The sequence below is a fragment of the Anser cygnoides genome, chromosome 6 (genome assembly GCF_040182565.1).
Source record: "Anser cygnoides isolate HZ-2024a breed goose chromosome 6, Taihu_goose_T2T_genome, whole genome shotgun sequence".
Classification (NCBI taxonomy): domain Eukaryota; kingdom Metazoa; phylum Chordata; class Aves; order Anseriformes; family Anatidae; genus Anser; species Anser cygnoides.
In genome coordinates this window covers 6801519-6822604 of record NC_089878.1, presented here as the reverse complement: position 1 = coordinate 6822604, position 21086 = coordinate 6801519, and the positions used below count along the sequence as shown (strand labels likewise).

The 21086-nt window shown below is 35.2% G+C and overlaps 1 protein-coding gene across 7 annotated transcripts in view; it reads right to left on the bottom strand.

Moving 5' to 3' along the window:
• Nucleotides 1-21086, bottom strand: part of TFPI (tissue factor pathway inhibitor) — a 74723-nt gene that overhangs the window by 2552 nt on the left and 51085 nt on the right. For 5 of the 7 annotated variants that reach the window (XR_001206145.3, XM_066999701.1, XM_066999702.1 and 2 more), the window contains 5 exons: nucleotides 16252-16452; nucleotides 10706-10744; nucleotides 7641-7817; nucleotides 5963-6058; nucleotides 5419-5511 (listed from right to left, as the gene is read on the bottom strand). Coding sequence is in view for 6 of the 7 variants with exons in the window: in XM_066999701.1 (XP_066855802.1) it covers nucleotides 5419-5511; nucleotides 5963-6058; nucleotides 7641-7817; nucleotides 10706-10744; nucleotides 16252-16452 (606 nt within the window). In the remaining variant the exon portion in view is untranslated. Of the gene's footprint in view, nucleotides 1-606; nucleotides 4742-5418; nucleotides 5512-5962; nucleotides 6059-7640; nucleotides 7818-10705; nucleotides 10745-16251; nucleotides 16453-21086 lie in introns of those variants that run through there. The other 2 variants (XM_013178777.3, XM_013178776.3) reach the window with 2 other exon arrangements.

Sequence of the window (21086 nt, the reverse complement as noted above, 5' to 3'; positions counted from 1 at the left end):
AAAAAGCTTGTCTGTTAAGTATAACTGATAAGCCAGTGTGGTGAAAAACTGTGAAAAATTTCCCAGACAGAAATAGAAAGGTAATTTATGGAAAGCTAAGACAGGAAAATTAAATTACTAATACATTTGAATCCACATTAGCAACAGTGTACTACTACTCAAAAAAGTATCCTGTAAAAGCAAAAACTGAGTCATGAGCTGGTATTTCAAGATAGATTAAATTAATTTCAAGTTATAGCATGAGTACTAATTAGTTTCTTTTGATACCTGTGACATTATTTTAAGAGTAAGATTCAATCTCGATCTAGAGTAAGTGCCCACAATGATATTAAATCTACTGCTTTATTCATAATGAAGATGGTAGCTAAATAAACTTGCAATATGTTTGGTATTGGCTCCAAGAACTCTTGAGCCTAGAAATAACTTCACCCAGATTCTAGCTGGAGGGGAAATAAGCTTTCAAAACAAATGTTCAGCATCATTGAAGAAAAACATTAAAAAAAAAAAAAAAAAACAGAAAAAAACATATTTACCTATTTTAACTTAAAAATTAGTGTACTTAAAAAGAACAACATAGACTTGTCAGCAATGAAAGAGGCAAATGGTTCAGGTTTGTTAATTATAATGGAATTTAAATATATACTTGTAATATAAATTACTTGTCTGGTATGAATTTTCTAGAGAGACTGCAAAGTCCCCTAATGAATGAGTTCTCACAACAATTATAAGCTTTTGGAGCCAAGGAGCAAGTGTTGTGGTAACTGATGAATAAGGACTATCTGCATATGTATAAAGCAACTAGCAGACTGGCATCCGAAAGTTATTCAGAATCTATATTGTACTGTTTCTAAAAGTTGTATCTTCATTTTCAAAATATCTGCGTATTCTTTGCACTCACAGAAGCACACAGCTCATGAAAAAAAAAAACAAAACTCTAATTCTGCCATACAGCAGCCATTTTTTTCCACAAAACAGTATATTAAAATAAAAATGAAATGACTTTATTCCCGGTCTGCTGAGAATCATGAAAATTGTGAATTTATTTTAATATACTGACCACTAAAAGATTCGTTAACTTCAAGTTACTGTAAGCATAAAATAGGTACTGTCTTATTCCCAACCCAACATCTCTGTTGGCATTCCCAAGCCTGTGAGCCAGTGTGTTAACATAGTCACTGGGAGCATTAGATCCAGGTAATTTTTCTCTGTTCAGCCCCAGCTTCTAATGTTGTGCTTACATGATATTACAATAAGTTTTGACATTATGCCTGTTCTTGAGTATCTCTCTCAAATGTTTTGGTTTTACAACCTTACTTTTCTAAGAGTTGTTGAAATGCCTTTATATCCTACATTTGGGGGGGGGGGGGGGAAGCAAATCCCACAGCTCACGGAACTACACAGAGATGAAGGGGTACACACTGAAAACAGTAAAAACAAAGCCAAACAACAGCAGAAACAAAAGCCAAAAAATACACATTCCTCTATCAGAATTATTTTGTCCTAATCTAATCATTACATGTCTATGAAGGTCTGTGAACATGTCAACTCTATTGAAAGATTACTTCAGACAGGAATGTTGCTTTTATCTTTACTTAGTTCTCAATTTAGATTGCATTTTAGCTATAACATTTTTTACAGTGCAAGTAGTATTATTCGTTACATTACATAAATCATTACATGCTAACATCCATTAGATCCTATGAGCCCCCAAATTAATGTATCATGACATACTTTCTAATTTCATTATACATGGAACTACGTGGTATTTACATTGACAGCAACAGGCCTTAAGACTCTGGCTTCGCCCTTGTGCTCAAGCTATTCTGTTTATCCAAAATAACTCGTTTAAATGGGTTTTAAATATCCAATAGCAAGTTCATAACCTTGGATTTGCTATGCATATTATTTGCCAAAAATACGTGACATAAGTCAGGTCACAAATGGGCACAGCAAAAAAGAATTTACAATTCATATAGGCAAACGACAAACAATAGCTTCCAAGCTGAATTAGTCAAACATTCTCCAAGTGTAAACTTTTCTTTTGGAAACTGCTGATACAATGAAATAAGAAGTGTTCCTCAGAAACATGGCAACTCCATCAAGATAATAACTTGGAACCCATCTCAAGTGGAGTTTGGAAGCTGGAACTCTCACTATCTCTACAGGAGCTTTTCAAACAGGCTTCACATTTTATTATAGTAAAACACTGTAGATGCATTTGTCTCTTCTTCTGTTGATGATGTAGATGTTCGGACTGATTTTGTTTTGGTCAGAGAATGAGATCCAAAACCACAATATTTGATATTTTGTCTCTGAAAAATTAGGTAAACTAATTCCATGAACAGGCAATAAATAAAAAAGGCTATTGTTCTTACCTATAAAAAGACTAGTGTATCTTACCCTTCACTGCTACCTAGAGATCTTTTAAAGTTCATGGTTTAAGATTTAATTCTTTAAATACTGTCTTTCCTTGAATCCCAGACAACCTCTCTCTGATGTAAACAGATGATATGGTCATACATTGGAATCTCTGAAACATGCACATTCAGACATGGATTCATTTATCAAAAATAATCTCAAACGTGCTTTGAAACAAAAACCGCTTTCCCTCAGGCTTAGCTGGGGTTGGAATGTGTGACAATGAACTGATAATCTTAATACAAAAGAAGTTTGAAATTATCTTCATGAGTGATGCATACAATGCTTACTGCATTCTTTTTTGCTAAACACAGGTGTTTGACATTCATGAAACTTCAGGTTTACTGCCACATTTTTATATGCAGACTTTAGTTTCTCATTCTGGTTACAGCAGAGAGATAATAAAAGATTTCTCAAGTAGACAGGCTATTACAAAAATAATGAGTCATCTGCACTTGACAGTACTCTATAGGTATAAATTGGTTCAGATCCATTATAGCAAATATAGTTGTGTCAGTTTATATCAGCAAAAGATATGGCCCTGACTCTAAGAAATAATAACAGGAGCTGCTTCTGTGTGCCATTCCAAACTCGCTGAGTGGAAAACCGACTTTTGATCTTGCATCCCACTTAGATTTCACAAGTTGAATGTAGAATATAGCACTTGCAATTTTGTACCATAGATCACTTCATTTAATCTAAAAATGAAAGTCTTGATTCTTGGCTTCACTTTCACTTCCCCAGAAATTGTTTTACATCTTATAGCAGAATAAGACCAGAACAATATTGGCTCTCTGCAGCAAGTTCATTGCTGACAGAGAACACTAGAAGTCTTGTGTTTATATGCAGATAAAGTTAGTTTCTCTTGGTCATGGAAGACTTTAATCTTCTGAAGATCAAGAACTTTGTTGGAAATCTACTAATCTGGTATCACGACAAAGTTATACATAGCACCAATAATATGTATTTTTTTTCTTGAAATCAAGAGGAAATAGCATTTCAGTTGTAAGGTAAGTTATTCTATAAGGGACAACTCCTTGCAATTTTATTTTATTTTATTTTTTATTTTTTAATGTTGGTCATGTATTTTTTAAAAAAAAAAAAAGAAAAAAGAAAAGAAGCTACATAGCCAGCCCAATATACAAAACACGTTACAGTAGCAGATGAGCTATTTCACCTGTGCTTGAGAAGATGAGAATCAGCCACTCCATCCCAAGCAGTCCATTCTGATATTGCATGTGCATAACTAGATTCTCCTCCCTCCCAGAGGGTGATGGGAGTCACTTTGCACATTTGTGTGAAATAACTCCACCTTGCAACTTCAATTAATACTCCTGCCTCTAGTAACAGCAGGAGTAGAAGCTATGCCCTGTGGAGAAAATAGTGGCCTGTTTTGGTCCTACCGTTTCATTGCCATGAAGTGGGATTGCACAAAACACACGATTTTAGCCCATCCCAGCAGCCTGAAAGGTATGGGCAGATAAACAGAATCGCAGCAGGTATCTGCATGAGGCAGGCTAGCGTAAGACAGACAAAGGTTATATTGCAGAGAAAGAACTGTGAGGTCTTCAGACTTTCCACTGAAACTCATCAGTCCTTCCAAGGTCATGTTTCTTACCTGACCCATCCAGTTACACTGAATCTACCTACCCTTGTTACTTCAGCCTTTTTTCCACCAACCTTCCAGTCTTCTGTCCTTCCTCCTACCCTCATCTCTTTCCTGAAATCTGCTCTACCACAAAGTTCACTATTGCTGATACAACCAAGGACCCTTCATTTTTTTTGAGTTTCCTCTAAGAAAACACATGGAATAACGTCTCTTTGCTTGCATAGGCTAGTTGTTTTGGGAATCTGGGGGATCGTACTGTGAGTAGAAACCTTCAGGGAACATGTGCACTCATGTCCCTAGATTTACGACCAGGCTTTTTGTCATGCAAATATTTTTCAGTAAAATAAGCTACCAAGAGGCTTACTGTTTTTTATTCAGTCATTTTAATGTTTTGTATGTGGTAAACAATTCAGCTATCTCAGAAATTTACCTCAAGCCAACAGTACATGTGATCATAGTACAAGCAAAATAAATAGAATACAACATACAATCAAGCTTTATTAGACACAATTCTAAGCAAAGAGCACAGGAATGTTATCCTACATGCCCATTATCCTACAGACCATATAAAACACAAAAGCATTGATGAATCTGTAAACTATCACATAATCCCCAAAAGTACAAATAAGTGTAAATGCAAAAATAAGACAAATAGAAATACTTCGTAAGAATGCTCAGTCTTTTCCCAACTGTTTCTTGTTTCCTCTTGCATAACTGTGGATCATAAAAATGATATGCCTCAAATTCAATCACCCTTTACAGTGTGAGCAAGTACCAGCAATCTACAGTGGACAGTCCCCAGCTGCAGAAACTGTAAAAACCTCCACAGTAGAGGTCCAGATCCTCATCTGCATTATACTACATAATTGTGCAAAAATCCCTTTAAGTAGACATGAAATTCATTCACACTTACCTTGACTATAATCAAACCATGAATTAAGTTTAATATGACCTTAACAATAATGAAAATGTATTATGATAAATATATTGCGCCATATTCCAAAACCCAAATATAATTCTTTCTTAATGGGTAAAAGGAACTTTAAGTGCTCTGACAGTGCCCTGGAAAAGGATTTATTTTGACTAAAACAACTCTGCAACACTGCTTTTGCTTTCGGTATTTAAAGTTCTGTGTTTATCAGACCTTCAGGAAGAACATACCTTCATAAGAGGACAAAGTGTAATCAGTATTCCACTTTCTGATATCTATAGAAGATCTGTAAGTAGCAATATATTTTTTTGTTTTGACTTTCTCTGCTTATTGAAACTATTGACATAGATGGGAACCCATTCTTTAGTCTCAGATATTCCATTTCCACCCATTTTCCCCCAGGAAATCCAGAGTGCACATAAAAGACTGAGACCTAGGAACTGCAAAAACAAATTCTTACCGAAAAACCTAGGAAACTGCTTGTGCTCTTCCTCTGGGTAACTACTGTTCATAATATTGGACTTCTCATTTGGAGCAGTTGGCAACAAATTTACTAAAAGGAAAAAAAAAGGTGGTGAAACAATAAATGATAGGCTATCTAGACACAACAAAGTTCTGAAAGTAAACTATGATTGGTACCCATTTACCTTGTCCCCTCAAGTCCCAAAGGCATAAGAAACTCATATTCTGAAGCAATTTTGAGATGGATTTTTTTTTTTTCTTTAGTTTTATTTATATAATACTTAAATCAAATATGGTCTGGTGAGGTTGTTATTATATTACTAGCAAACATTCTAACCTTTGCAATAATAACCCCTTTTCGAAATACTTATTATTACTGACAAAAAATGGCTGTGAAGCTAGTTTGCATGTTACTGGCTCATTAGACTTCTGTATTTCAACTTACATATCTATTCTCAAATAAACTATATGGACAAGCCTCAGAGTGACTGACTGCTTCATCAAAAAAAGGAAAATTATAAACAACAAAAGCAAATTCTTACCAAATATCCTGGGAAACTGGTTGTGCTCTTCCTCTGGGGAGCTACTGTTCACAGTGTTAGGATGATCTTCACTTGGAGCATCTGGCAATAAGTTTGCTAAAAGAAAAATGAATGGAAAGCAATGAGGAAAACCACAAAATAATTGCTATCAAAGTTTCAGTATCACTAAGGTAAAAACTTCTGCCTGTTGAAACCATGGCTCCCTTCTTTGATATTCACACAAATTTACAATTAGGTGTTATTTCAGATTGAAATAAAATAAAATAATGATAAAATAATTTTTAAAAAGCATTTTGCAACTTTTAGTCCAGAAGATAAAAATGGAATCAGAGCCCAGGAAGGAATGCTTCAGCAAAAGGTAGGGGAAAAGCATTTGGCTCTATACGTGTATTTTTTGAAAATCCTTGAAAAAGGAACCTTAGTGGGTCTTTCCTGTTCTAAACATGAATGAGCTCAGGTTCCCCTTACTGAAAAGACACTTGAAACTGTCCTGGAAATAGCCCCACTAGATAAAAAACAAAGCAAAAGGGTCCAGAAGTTCTGGGTGGGAAAACGTATCTTAAACTACGAATATAATTAAGTGCTCTGAGAAGCTAGGTAGAGTTAGGAAGGTTACTGTATTCTGATATAGAAAGATTCATAGGAACTAGGAAGACAAGGAAGTGGAAGAATGATCTGTGGTTAGTCTAAGTGGCTGTTTCATAGCCTAAACTGCATGGCTAAATCATTCAGATGAAGGACCAGTTTTGCATGATTCTTTGGTGGGAAGGTAGCAACCCAGAGTAAGGAAACAGTAGAAACAGAAATCCCGCTTTTCTTTACAAGACATGTTTTGAAAGGAATAGATTCAGATGTATGGCTTAAAATATATAAACTTTTTATAACATTGCAAGGCCAAACAGCTAACATATCTTAGATTTAAAAAGAAAAATAATGAAAAAGATGACTTAGTGATGTGGCTGCAACCTGAATAGGTCCACTTCTTCATTCCCTGTCTTTATAATCTCTGTTACTGTTAAGTCTCTGCCTTCTTTAATATTTTCACAATATATTTCAAAATATATTTCCCCAGATTTCTGCTCAAGAAAATGGGCTTATAAAATCTGTTTTCTAACAGCAAGTTTAATGGAGAAATGCAGTGCTCTAATATCAACGTACAATCAGGAGACAGCACATTTTGGACCAAGTCCCTTCTTCACTTAAAATTGATGTCACTTCAATTACTGCATCTGTCTGCATTACTTTCAATGTTCTGTTTCAAATTATATATCACTCATTATTTGTTTCAACTTAGATATATTAAAGAATATGCAATTTTCAAAAAAATAATATCATGTTTCTTTTATACAATAGGTTCAACAAGGTTAACATATATTTTTGCAGGGGTCTGTGGAATTAAAATGCATGTAGGTATTTGACAGGGAAAAATAAAACAGCAGGAGTCCTGCAATATTGATTAAAATTCAGTACATACCACTTTAAAAATATTTTTCCTTTTTACTTTATATTTCTTATTTTTGTATGTATTTTTAAGAATATATAATTGTGTTAATCTCAGGTATAAATTATTGCTGCTTTGGAGTCTCCTACATTGCCTTTTTTCCCATGCCAACTACCTTCAAAACACAATGTTGTTTATACAAGAATAAAGCTAAGAATAACAAGGACAACAACTTACAGTTGCCTTGGCAGGTAGTCTGGCATTCTTCCAAACTCTTAAAGTTGTTCTGGTTTCCTAGGCACCCACCGTACTTGAATATTTCACATAGTTTTGTCTCTTTGTTATAGAAATATCTGGAAAAGAAGCCTCTGCAGGTTCCAGGGTCTTTCTCATGAAAACAGAAGTCGGGCTTTTCTACAAACAATGGTAAATGATGAACAGGGTGAGGGAAGGAAAAAAAAAAAAAAAAAGCAAAACACACTGTAAGACAACAAAAGAACTGGAAAAAGTTGATATAATAAACCTGCATCTTTAGACTAAAGACCAATTGTAAAATAACTGCTGCTTTAGTGTACTGCTTTTGTTCTATATATATAACACTGCGATACTGTGCTAGAGCATTATAGGACATTGTTATTGCTTTTTTTTTTTTCTTTTTTCAAATAACCATTCAATTGTACCTTGGAAAATGAGTACTGATGACTCCTCTAGCTGTCCTCCTACACTGAAGCTCTAAGATGAACATTAGTTTTAACTCTGAATTAAAAAAAAAAATAAAATTAAATCACAGCTGGATCATTTGAACCTAAGTACACATTCTTCCCATTTATGTAGTTTTAGCCAATGTTGGTGTGAATGACTCAGAAGACACTGTTAAAATAGAAGGAAAAAGGAAATAGTTGGGTTTTTTTTAATCTATTTCTATTTTTTCTATCAGAAATCTAACAATGCATTTTGTCTGGGACAGTCTACTGCTATAAAATGATACAGGAAACTAGAAGGCAGAACAACTATTCTGACTACCACTTTTCAGTCTCAGTTCCTAGTTCATGCTCTGTAATTACAATATCAAAGAAGAAAATTTTAATAAATTAATACTACATGATTTGACTGAATAACCAGGCATGATATCACAGCTTCTGGCAGTGAAGAAAAACACTTCTTTGTACAATGATCCTCAAATGTTGTTTTTCACTGTACTCATTTTTTTTTTCTCCTTAATTATAATTTTAAAAGAAAATCATGACAAAAATAATAAAATATATCTGGAGGTATTCTCAAATTCTTGCTAGTACATACTTTGAAATATGATACTTTACTGAGCTGACTAGCAAAGTATATTTAGTCTTCATATAAAACAGTTGTGTCAGATGTGACACATGAGGCAGTCCTTATATGTGAAAGTTAACAGAGAGGTGAGACTAAAACAGTGTGCATTTTAATAAAAATGACTACAGAACAATTACTTTGAAGTCCCTAATGCTTTTGGAGTAGATTATGGAGTAGTAAAGAAGTTTGTCCTACAAACTCTATTTTTAACTGTATACTTATTCAAAAGTATTGCTCGAACAATATTACTAAGTTCGAGACAAATCAAATACTCATATCAAGCATCATAATAGCTCATAAATTGAGTTTTCCCAAGAAATAACAGTCAATATCTTGCATTTCACTTTTTATAAAGCTTCATTAATAGCAAAATGTCATTTTCAGAGATCAAGGAAAATTCAACCATTACAATGTTCTTGCATATATTAAAGAAATTGACTAATTTAAGTGCTTCTGGATAGCTTAATTTTGATCTTTCATTAAAACTGACGTTTTCTGCCAGTATATTGCATAATATTGTCAAATAAGAGTAAAAAAAAAAAGTATAAATAAATTAGATATTAACTGAAAAAGGAAGGTGGAAAATAAAGGTATGTAAATAAAAACATTTGCTCCTCATTTTGAAAATCCTTATATTAAAGTGGTTCTTGCAGAAAGAGAAAATTAAATTCAAGTAAGTTGAGCTCACAGCTAACCTTTATAGCCACTTTTGCAGAGAGAGGCCATGAAGACAATACAGCAGTATAATCCTAACCATACAAACTAGTATTACACTTCTAAATGACGTGTCTTTCTCCACAGATTAATATTCAAGAATACATTACTGGGAACAATAGTAAATATGTAATGGTGTTTATAGTAATGAGCTAAAGTTAACTGAATATGTTCTTTTTTGTCAATAAAAGCAGGAACTAGAGTAAGACATTAAAGGAAGCAGTGCAAAACTTCTGAAGCATCTATGGAAAATCAGTTTTTAAAATTTCTATAGCATAAAACCCAGGATTTCTCAATGCATTAAGAATAGGAGAGAGAGTAGAAAAAGGGAAAAGAAAACCATAATCTCAGTATAAAAATATTCCAGAATACCATTCAGTAGAGACAAATGATTTAGTCTATTTCAAACTGTGTATGCAAATACTGGTATTTCTATGGGGAGTTAAATGCATACCAGTTCAATAGGAAGTAAGGAGAAGGAGCGAGATCCTGGTAAGCAGTGAAAGAAGAGTTGATTTCTGATGAAATCAAAGGAGAACTCTGGCTACCAGTATTGGGCCCAATCCAGATAAGCCTCAAATGTGGAATGAGGAGGCGTGCAATAAGTCTTCACAAGCTCTAAGTGTCAGACCTAAATATCCATGTTAGGATCATGGGTTACACCTCAACAGACCCCACAGTGTTCCAAGCAGGTGATTTTCAGTGCTTAAGGTAGGACCTAGCCATTTTTCATTGGCTACTTAGGAAGTCTGAGCATTGGGCATTTAAATTTCTGTAAAACAGTCTGCCCACTCAGTAGTTCTGCAGAGGAAAATTTGCTCTCTTGCATTTTTGAGTAGAGAGGCCACACTAATCCTGTTATCTCTTACACAGGCAATATGTGAAACAGCTCTGTTTCAGAGTGATTTTTCCTATTTTTGCTAACAGTAGAGGGAGTATTTAGATTATTCTCAAACACACAATAAAAAAGTTCCACATTATGGCTAACTGCATACTGTTTGATTCTCTGCATAATCACAGTTTTCTGATTATTGAAGAAAGAGAATATGTTTGTTTTAGGGAAAAGCGTCTGACCACAGTGACCACAATTGTCCTTGAAGTCTTTGATGAATATGGACGAAGAAGATTAGAAATAATAACTCAGTTTAGTATGGCATTGTTGTTATTAGGAGACAGCTTGGAACAAACATAAAGAACCTATCAAAAGAGGCTAAATACCTTATTGTATAAGAGTCTGAGATTAGTATGTAAACAGTTACCTTGCTTCATTTTTGCTAGCATCATCTTCAGAGAGAATTCTACAATATAAATAAAAAGAAAAATAATTAATAAAAGTAGAGACAAAGTTTCACCGGTAGTACCAGATTGCTTCGCATGACTATGAGCACTGAGGAGGAAGAACACAACATCTCTTCCCCTCCTTTCTTCTCTTTATTAAAGAGGTAGCACAAAATCATGGTCTGAAGGACTGAAGTACTGTTTCTTTCATATGAGAAGACCTGCTATATTTGAAAGAAGAGGATATGGAAAATGCTGGAATTAAATTATGCCCATATTGAATTGAACAGGGAAATTTCTCTTTATGTTACTGGAGCCAGAATCCTGCATTATGTAATCTTAATCCCCAAAAGAGGCTAGGTTAATTTAACCCAACTACTTCAGCTACTGATAGTGCTAATATAGCTTTGGAGCAGATCTAGTTAACAACAAAAACCTCTCTTATGCTGTTCAATTCCCTTCACTATGCCAAAAAGTGTCAGTATAAAGTGTTCCTTATGATGGTTGCAATATTAAAGCACCAGGCAGAAAACAATTCCTACTGGAAAAAATGGAGTTACTGCTGTGCCCTTCCTTGTTATTTAAGCAGTAACATAAGATAATTCAGCCATCTGCATCCTTACCCTTTCTGCAATTTGTAATTTTCATAAGGTTTTCCTTGCCACACACACTAGTTAAAACAATCTCTTCACAGCCTAAAACTGAAACTAGTTTTAACAATTCATCCTCCACTCATATTTGAGAGCAAGTGTTTGCAACTGTCATTTATATACTGTTATACCTTCCTTGGCTCCCATTCTAAGAGGTGCTGATAGCTAATATGGTTTAAGTGTCAGTTATACTGCCACTGTGTGCCACAATCCTACCAGTTTGTTATTCTAGACTTTTTTCTTTTCCTTCTGAAAACGTTGCTTGTGTTGTATTTTCAAAGCAAATATATTCGGTAGAAATTCATTTTCCTTTTTTCCCTACATTTTCCTTTTGTCTCTGGGATAATTCAACTGGCATTCTTAAAAAAATACTATTCAAAGATATGACATGCACTTGAGAGTGACAAATCATTTGTTTGAACATATTTCCAGTGCTTCCTGTTAGTAGGAGGCTATGCCTTTAGCATTAAACCTATGACCTGACTTAAACCAAAACAAACAAACAAACAAAACAAAAAAACAAACAAACAAAAAATTATTTTCAGGACAATTGTTTTGGGCTATTTCACTAATTCCACTCAGCTGTCTCGTTCAGGCCAAAATCAGCAATCAGACTTTGATGTGATCTCTACCCTTCTGGCACAAAACAGGAAGAATTTATTGTGAGTTTATACAGGCCTAAAGTATTTTAATCTTACCACCATGTCAACATTGTCTCTTTGCTTCTGGTTTTGCTCAAAAAGCCAAATCCACAGCTGAGTTAATTTCTTCTTTGTAAACAAACTATAACTCTGAGTAGACCTACTGTTTAAATAACTGACCTAAAAATTGCTGTCATGTCCAGAACCTTTTACCAACAGGTATTTTTTCCATACTAGAAAGCTTAAATATTCTTTCCAGGATAAACATTCATTGCATTGAAAATTAGGACCTTTGTGCTTGTGTTGCCATTTGCAATTTTACTCCTATCCACTCTCTGAAGTGGTGACCTTCAAGCACAAGAAACAAAAAATGCACTTGATTTCTAGGAGACGTGAATCAGAACTAGGCATCTTGAATCAAAACATTGTCTTAGAGAAGCTTAAAGTGGCCAGCTTGTAGTTGGACTCTCTAAACCTTCTTGTGCTGACTCTAACCAGCTCTGGGAATCATTAGTTTCCATCTTTGATGGTTTATTCATCCATATGCTTTTTTAATATTCCAGTTTAAGGAGCCCTGCAGTTCACTCATGTTAGCTTATTTATTTGTGCTTAATGCTGAAAAATTAGACATTTTGGCTATTCACATTATTTCTTTTGATTTTATACATCTCAAAACTTCCCTTTAGCTTACTTTTAGCAATCTTTACCTTCACATTCTTCACAGTGGAAATTCTCTGAACAGCTCTTAGATTTTTCTTAAATTTTTTAGAATTTACCAGTCAGCACTGTCTTTTTAGTCTGATTTCTACTCTGTTACTAAATTAGTTATCTTTCTGCAGTAATAAATAACAGAAACATTAACTAAGATGAACATAATGTAATGTGAGACTGCACAGAACCAGGCTTAACAAATAGAAGCTACTACTTTAAAAAAAAAAAGATGAATTTAATGTTTGACAGCGTACTGTGTGTGACGCCAAACCATTTTATTCTGCAGTTACTCATTCAGAGAATACAGAAATGTTGAGCCTCTATTGCTCCAGTTCCTCACTGCAGACTCTACATTTGCAAATTGTTGGACCATAATTAAGCACATACCAAATACTGGAACCCAGGCTGAGTACCAACATGTAGATAGACACTGCGCCAGCTCTTATTTTAAATGATTTTTTCATTTCATTCTACGGAATTAAGCCAATTACATGCTAGCATAGGATTTGGTTCAGAAGATCTGTTTCAGGTATTGATCCAACATATGTGTCAGAGTCAAAATAACACTATTAATCAAAATATCAACATTAGATTGAAGAAACAATTTTGCAGAACTTCACTCGTGGCACCTGATCATGGCTTTTATACACTCTTCAACCCAAATTCTGCACCTGTGAACCTTCTTCAGTCTTAGCCTTTAAACTGGAATTTAGGACAAACACTCCAAATCACAAGGAAAACAGATGTTTTGGATGAGATACTGGCAGCTGCAGTCCTGCAAACAACCCTGCTCTGAAAATTGCAGAAATGCTGTAGGTCCAGCTGAAAACCAAAACCAGATACCAGATGTGAAGTGCCAATAGCTAGCCTGGTGACAGAAAAAGAAGAGCTATCTTCACATCCTAAATAGTTTTTGACTACGAATGCTAATCAAGAAAAAGAGCTTATCATTTTTTATCTTGAAAGACTGTATTGTTAACTGTGTGGAGCTGTAACTAGAAACTGATTAATCACAATTTTCCAAACAAAACATGGAGTATAGCTGTAGAAGTGAGGAAAATGCCTTGTAAGGAAGGTTTTTCTCTTAGAATGACCTTGCTGACTTTTTAAAACTTAAATATATGCATTAACTATGGAATTCAATTGTAAGTTTTATTAATTTCTGTTATGAAAGTTCAATAAATACAGAAATAATTTTTGAGCTGATTGTGTAGAGGAAAAAAAATAAAATCAGCTAAATCCTTGATACAAACTTATGACTTGTAGAAGCTATATGACAAAACAAAAGATGCAAGCGTAGAAAGACCACTGTAAAGGAAACAGGGAATAACTATGCAAAATATTAAAGCCAGAATTTGTATAATGTTTAACTCTTTAAGGTTGGACCTGGTGCTTAGGGACATGGTTTAGTGGGTGACATTGGTAGCAGGGTGATGGCTAGACCAAATGGTCTTGAAGGTCTTTTCCAACCTTAATGATTCTATGATTCCTTAAAATCAAATTAATTCTTCTTTAATACTCATCAAAATATCATCACCCAATTCTTACACCCAGTTTGGTGGGTGTCAGTCTTCAGCCTACTTTTGAAACAAGATCAGCTCCTGCCCTCCAAGTTTCCTCTACTACCAATCACTAAAACTGGCATATTCTAGTTGAAGAAAATGACCCAAATAGAGACAGCAGAACTAGCACTTAGGCCGCAATACAAGAAAATGGAAATTTCTTACTGACTGTGAGCTGTGCTCTAACTAGCACAGGGCTATTTGCTCTCCTTAAATATTGCAGGGTTCTCAACAGAATGAACAGCTAGCAATTTTGACAGAACAATTTGCAGAAATGTAAGAACAAAACATTAAAGGTAAAATAGGAGCAAATGTCATTTTAGTGCTAGATGTGAATACTAATCTGCAATTCTAGCAATATTTGTGACTTCAACATGAAAAGAAATCAAATCAATGATGTGAAGGTTCTTTGCCTTCTCAGCCAGTTCAGTGAGAGCTGGGTTATGGCTCAATTCAAGCCCAAGTAGAAGGACAGAATTTCATTCAATTTGGGTATGCTTTCATTCATTGCAAGATGTTTATATTCAGAAAGATATTTTTCTCTATGCCATCTCTTTTTTTTGACTTAAAATTCTGGATGATGTTACTTAGTAACAAAGGAATTATGATATCCAAAACATTATTCCTTAGTGATAAGTGATTTCAATATAAATCTTATTTTAATATAATTTACATTTACCCATATATGACTCGAGGACAGAGTGAGACTGCAATTGATCCTTGCTCCTTCTTCACTGGAGTACATCTGGTCTCCAAGGCTTATCAGTGGATAATAGAAGCCATTAAAAAATAGTCTCAAATCAATCCTGAGAGTTAACTGCAGTGAAAAACTGACATTCAATTAAAGAATGTAGTGATCTGATCTTTATCACTTTCACAAGTTGTTGGTGACATTTTGTACTGTTTTTTTTTTTCCATCCTGGCAGAAATTATCCTACATGCATGGGGTTGTTTGAGGGAAGAATAACTGAAATCTGCTTTCATTATAAAATTCAGGGATCACATTCAGGGATCGCATAGAATGCATGCAGTCTCCTTGCTAGAAAGATCAAAGGGATGAAGACCAGAGAAAACCTGTTAGGAAAGACATGTCTTCCTTCTGTTAGCTGTTCTGATAGTTTCTCATCAATGAAACTTTGCTCAGGTACAACATCTCAGGTTAAACTTGGCTATTATTTATACATACAGTCCCTCTGAGGTTTGTGCTCTATTTAATCACACTATTCTGGCTCAATTTTTACAGGTAAGAAAACAACCCCCCTTTACTCTGTAAAGCCTTCACAATGCTGAAGGCCCTAGTTAATTATGATGATAATTTTTAATAGCAAAAATGGCATTCACAAGGCACTTTCTGTATATTTTGTTGTGTATCATGTTTTGGATCTCATTTTCCTCTTTCTAATGATTAACTGATGAAGTTGCAACAAAACAGATATTTTAAGCCAAACAGCTATAACTGACATTTTTAAAGAGAACTATTTTATTACTGCAGTTCTAATTTTGTTGAATCATGGCAGATGTTCAAGATTTTGGATAGCTTGTATCAGCTTCTCGAACAAAGAGAAGTGTGGAATCAGAAATTGGGTATGATATTCCAAAAGCAATGAATGCTCTGGCCAACAGTTTAGCCCAGCCTCAAAATCAATTTTACTTTAACAACTCTTTCAAAACATGGCTTTAGCCAGAAAATAAGCTTTCTTGCATTACTCTCTATTCTACAGGTCCACTAAACAATAAATAAATCACAATTTGTCTTCCCAAATCCAGAATTTTGCTTCCAGAATCTAAAATAATCCAGATGACTACAACGTAGTAGAATAATTGGGAGCATAATTGGGAGCATCACATTACTGTATTAACAGGAACCAAAGAGGACCTCTACTTCTAAAATTCATATGGTTTATGGATGACAATTAACAAATGCAAATGAAGAACTGATGAGAATAGGAGAATGGGTACTGGCCTGTTACCACACACTTGTTCTGACATTCTTCCAGTGTTAGAAAGTTGTTTTCATTGCCATGGCATCCTCCATATTCAAATATTTCACACTCACGGCTTTGAATGTTGAAATAATAGCGCATGTGGATAGCTTTGCACGGACCTTCATCTGCTTTCAGGGCACAGATCGAATGTCCCAGTTTCAGCGGTGGCAAAGGAGCACCTGTGATAAAAAGAAGCAGAACAACTGTTACCAAGTTATTTTGCTTCACTGCACAGCTTAACTTCAAAATCAAATTGCTTGCCTGTTGTGCTGGAGAGGCACTGCTAATATCTGACAGTAAAACTCTAAACACATTAAGCATAGATGTAAAAAGACAACCATCATGTCCATTGGAACACAAGTTCCACTCAATCAAATGGAAATGTTGGTTTCAACTTTCAACTGAAAGAACTCATATTCCAAACACCAGATCCTCACCATAACTGTAAACAACTACAGACAGCAACTTATTCATCGAACCTAGTGAAAAATTATCATCAACAAATATAGTGAGAAAATTCTGGCAGCTCCGAAAGACACACTGACTACTCCTGCATAAAAAAAGGCTGAAGGAGTGTGCCTTGTGCATGGACATCTCTGACGATGAACATAGTTCATAAGGACATCTCATAGCAGACAGCAGCATGGGGTGAACTAAGCAAGAGAGCCCTGCAGAGGGCACCATTCCCCTACCAGATTACACATTACTGGTGCATAAACCCGTCCGGTACAATTGAAAGGTCATGATACTTTTCTTTGACACGTTTCATGATACCTTTCTTCGATTTCATGGTTCTTGCGTAAGACCTTTTAAGAGCTGAAAAGAACACAACAGAAAGTTTGGGTGAAAAGAAGTTGTACCTTTTCACCTCAAGTCATTTTTATGCCTTTCAATATACATGATTAACTCTTGGAATGTTATCTAAAAATTGACATACATATTTTGAAGAAGATTACTAACAAAGTGTTATACTGTCAGTGTCTATAAGGAAACTCTGATGATCCCATTTATGATACTGTTCCCTTACCAATATAGGCTTTGAGATTTTTTTCCTGCTTTCCTTTTCCAAGGAAGTATTTTACCCTAGAGGCTTTTGAAAGCTTTGCAGAACTTGTGTTTGCAGTTGCAGTCAGAACAGAGCTGAAATCTTTCCCTCATTCTCACAGAGCTAATCAGAACACTGATGTCCCTTAATGTGTGTATTCAAAAGTATCTACCAGTGCTATCTGCAGTGGCTTGGGGAGGAGGAAAAAAAAGATGAGGACAAGCATACACATGATCGTTATACAGCTTTCTTGTGCTAACTAGAGTAAATTTCCAGTTTTAATTAACAGAACCCACAAAAATCCCACTTTATGACATGGTGATAAGGAAATTGACATTACTACCTACCCACTCTGTGGCTATTAGTTTAACATATAACATTTATCCTATTATAAAATCTTTAACTGAAATACGCAGCTGAAGTAAACCCTCATAAACACTGAGGCCAATGCAAGTTTACTCTTTATTCCATTTGAGACATTGATAACTTATATATACAGCAAAGAAATAACTTTCACTGCTAAAATCTTTTATCCCATATCATGTAAATCCTTGAAAAAATAAGTTTTATTACACAAATACTATCAACACAAAAATTGTAGCAGGTAATTAGATCTTCCATTCTTAAAATGGTCAATTTGGTGTTAAAATACAGATTGAGACGTTTAATTTCAAAATGCATACCAAATATTCAGTCCCTAAAATTGTCTGTGTGTACCTCATTAGAGAAATGATATTTACAGATTCTGAAGTTAGAAAAACAGATTTGAAAATACTATTGAAGATTGTCTAATAAGTACTGTGGATGAATTAAATGACACATTTCAAAGAGATATGAGTTTCACTAAAATTCCTACGGAGCTCGGCTTGCCAAAGATTTCTGAACTTTGCTTCTTGCCAATTTCCTTATCTGGGTCTTCCCATACCCATGAAGAATCAGGATTTAGACATCATACAAGATTCCAAGTTGTGCCTCTAACGTCCAAAGTTCTCCAACAGGTTTGGAAATCCTTTGGAAGAAACTTGAAAAGGCTCAACTAGAAAAGTTGAGAGAACATCACATTGCAAAATGAAACTTTGGAATTCCATCACTGAGTAATAGGGGGAAAAAATGCCTTCAAAACATCAAAGGTTTTAGTAACATTTGGAATAATGCCTGAACGGCTAAAATCAAACATTTAGCTGCACAGAAATCAATCCAGCTTAAATGAGGGTGGGTGAGATTTAACAGCTGGTTTATAAACATTTTACTTTCTTGGCACACAAGTAATGAGACCTCATAAGTGACCCATGTCAGTGACCCAGTTCAGTCTCAAAGAGATTGTGAAAATTTACTAGGTTTCTTAACTACCAGAATTACAAACATGGGGTTATGTCAGATCATTTTGCTCACTGCATTATGCCACACCAATGTTGTGGGCTATCAAAACAGAAATAGTGCCCAAGCATAGATGCAAAACTACACAATGAAGAACAACTGGCTTAGTATACTAATCTTAGAAACTTTTTGGTCTCAACTTCTGCTTATTTCCCACTAAACCCACAGAACTAAATCTTTGTTTTGCTTACCTCCTCAGACCTTTCCTCTGCAGTCAGTGACGTTGTTACCACTGTCAGATGTACTAACATTTACTGCAAACATAACAACTATTTGTGTCTCACTTTTTGGCAATCTATGAAGTGGCAGAGACATTTATTTTCTTAGGCGTGCTGGTAAATTACCATACTTTGACTAAAATACATACCCTGTGAAGCCCCAGAGAGCCAAGTCCTCTCCCTTTGAACAATAACCAAGTGACTCTGAGGAAAGATGTCTCAAAGGGATTCATGGGAACTGAATCATTCCTGTGTCTGGGAACAGAGAGAGAGTTCTTCCCCCATTACTTTACACCTGGGAACACTTAGCTCACCACAGATGGTATAAAATTAGCTTTCCTTCTCAGATTAAAGCACCAGTTGAGAAGGCAAGCATGAGCGTTTGGCCAGTAGGTCTGCATAGATACAAATAAGTCTGCGCACCAGTTTCACATGTGGAATATGCCTTGAGAAAGGTAATTCCTATTGTATGGCCTCCTCCTCTCCTATTCAGTTCTAAAAGAGATTGTTCCTACTACATTTTAGGCCTTGTGTGAAGAGCACAGGATATGACGTTTAGAGAAGCTGTCTATCAGAAAGGTCAGTGAATAGTCATCAACTAACAACGTAAACTGAAAGCAGTTTTAATGGTGTTTCTCAGTCAACTTTGGCATATTTCTATGGGATAAATACCTTGAGACCTTTCCTGATATATGGCCAAATCATTCTTAAAAAAGTCCAGTGAAGTAAAATTCCCAGTAACCCGAAGCAGCCAGTTCCAGAATTTTACTACCCTACTTGCAATACAAGCATTTTTCATAATATACGGCCCAAATATCCTTTATTACATATTAAATAATTTTGTACTTCCCTTCAGTGTGTAGGAAGAATAATTTCAAGACATCCAACTTTTTTTTTTATTATTATTATTATTGTTGGATGACTCTTCTATCCTTTTAATTATCTCTATAATAAATAAAATCCCTTCTTCAATCTCTTTTTATTGGTCTTGCTTTCTAACCCTCTTGCAACTTTCCTTTGGATCCTTTCCTATTGGTTTGGATTACTTTTAAAGTGTACGGCCCAGAGCTGAACACAATACTCTACCTGAGGCATTAGTGGTGCCTACAGAGTGGGACAATTGTCCTTTTTTTTTTCTTTTCTTAATACATCACAGAATTACTAGCCTTGTTTACAACATTACACTACGTCTGTAATGCTCTGCAAATTCTACTTACTTTTCAGCAAATACAACCTCATTATACAAGTGCTTAAGCAGTTATTTTCCACCTTATATTTACAAATGCATTTATTCTTCTAAATATAGCATGTTGCAATCATCATTTTAAAAGGAAAATGAGTTTAAGTCTCTCCATTGGATCTGGCCCTGTTGGATGTTTATTAGGCACTCCAGGCTTAAGAACCTGGTCCAAATAAACTTTTAGAAAATCTGTAGAATTATAAAATTTTACTACCCTAAATCAAGAACATGGATAGTTTTGCTAGAAAAACATTGAAAAAAGGATTACAGCTGATACACACTGTTACACAAAAGTTATTACTTGCCACACCAAAAATAAAATAAAGCAAAACATTTTCTCCCTACTTTTCCTCAAAAATTTTCATTTCAAACCTTTGTTAGATCGGCTATATCGTAGCTTGTCATGATTAAAGGCACTAAGTGTCTATTCCTGTGCTAACAAATCTTTGCACTTCATGCTTTGTTTTAAGTGCAAAGTAATATCAACAAAATGGCTCACACTGACCATGAGTTTAGCGCAGGTATTCTATGTCACTACAATCTTAGGTAGCAGGGAGAGTTGCTCCTCTCTCTGGTGACAGTGATATGACCCAAGGGAATGGCATGGAACTGCATCACAGGAGGCTCAGGTTGGGTGGGTATCAGGAAAAGGTTCTTCACCAAGAGGGTGATGTAGAACAGGCTCCCCAGGGCAGTGGTCACAGCATCGGACCTGCCAGAGGTCAAGAAGTGTTTGGACAACACTCTCAGACATAGGGTTTGATTTTTGGGTGGTCCTGTGTTGAGCCAGGAATTGGACCTGATGGTCCTTGTGGGTCCCTTCCAACTTGGGACATTCTATGGTTCTATGATTCGTGCTCCATTCCTACAGTCTTCCTACTTTTGGCAACTGTCAAGAGCCAGGATACTGGCCAAGACAGTTCCCACACAGCA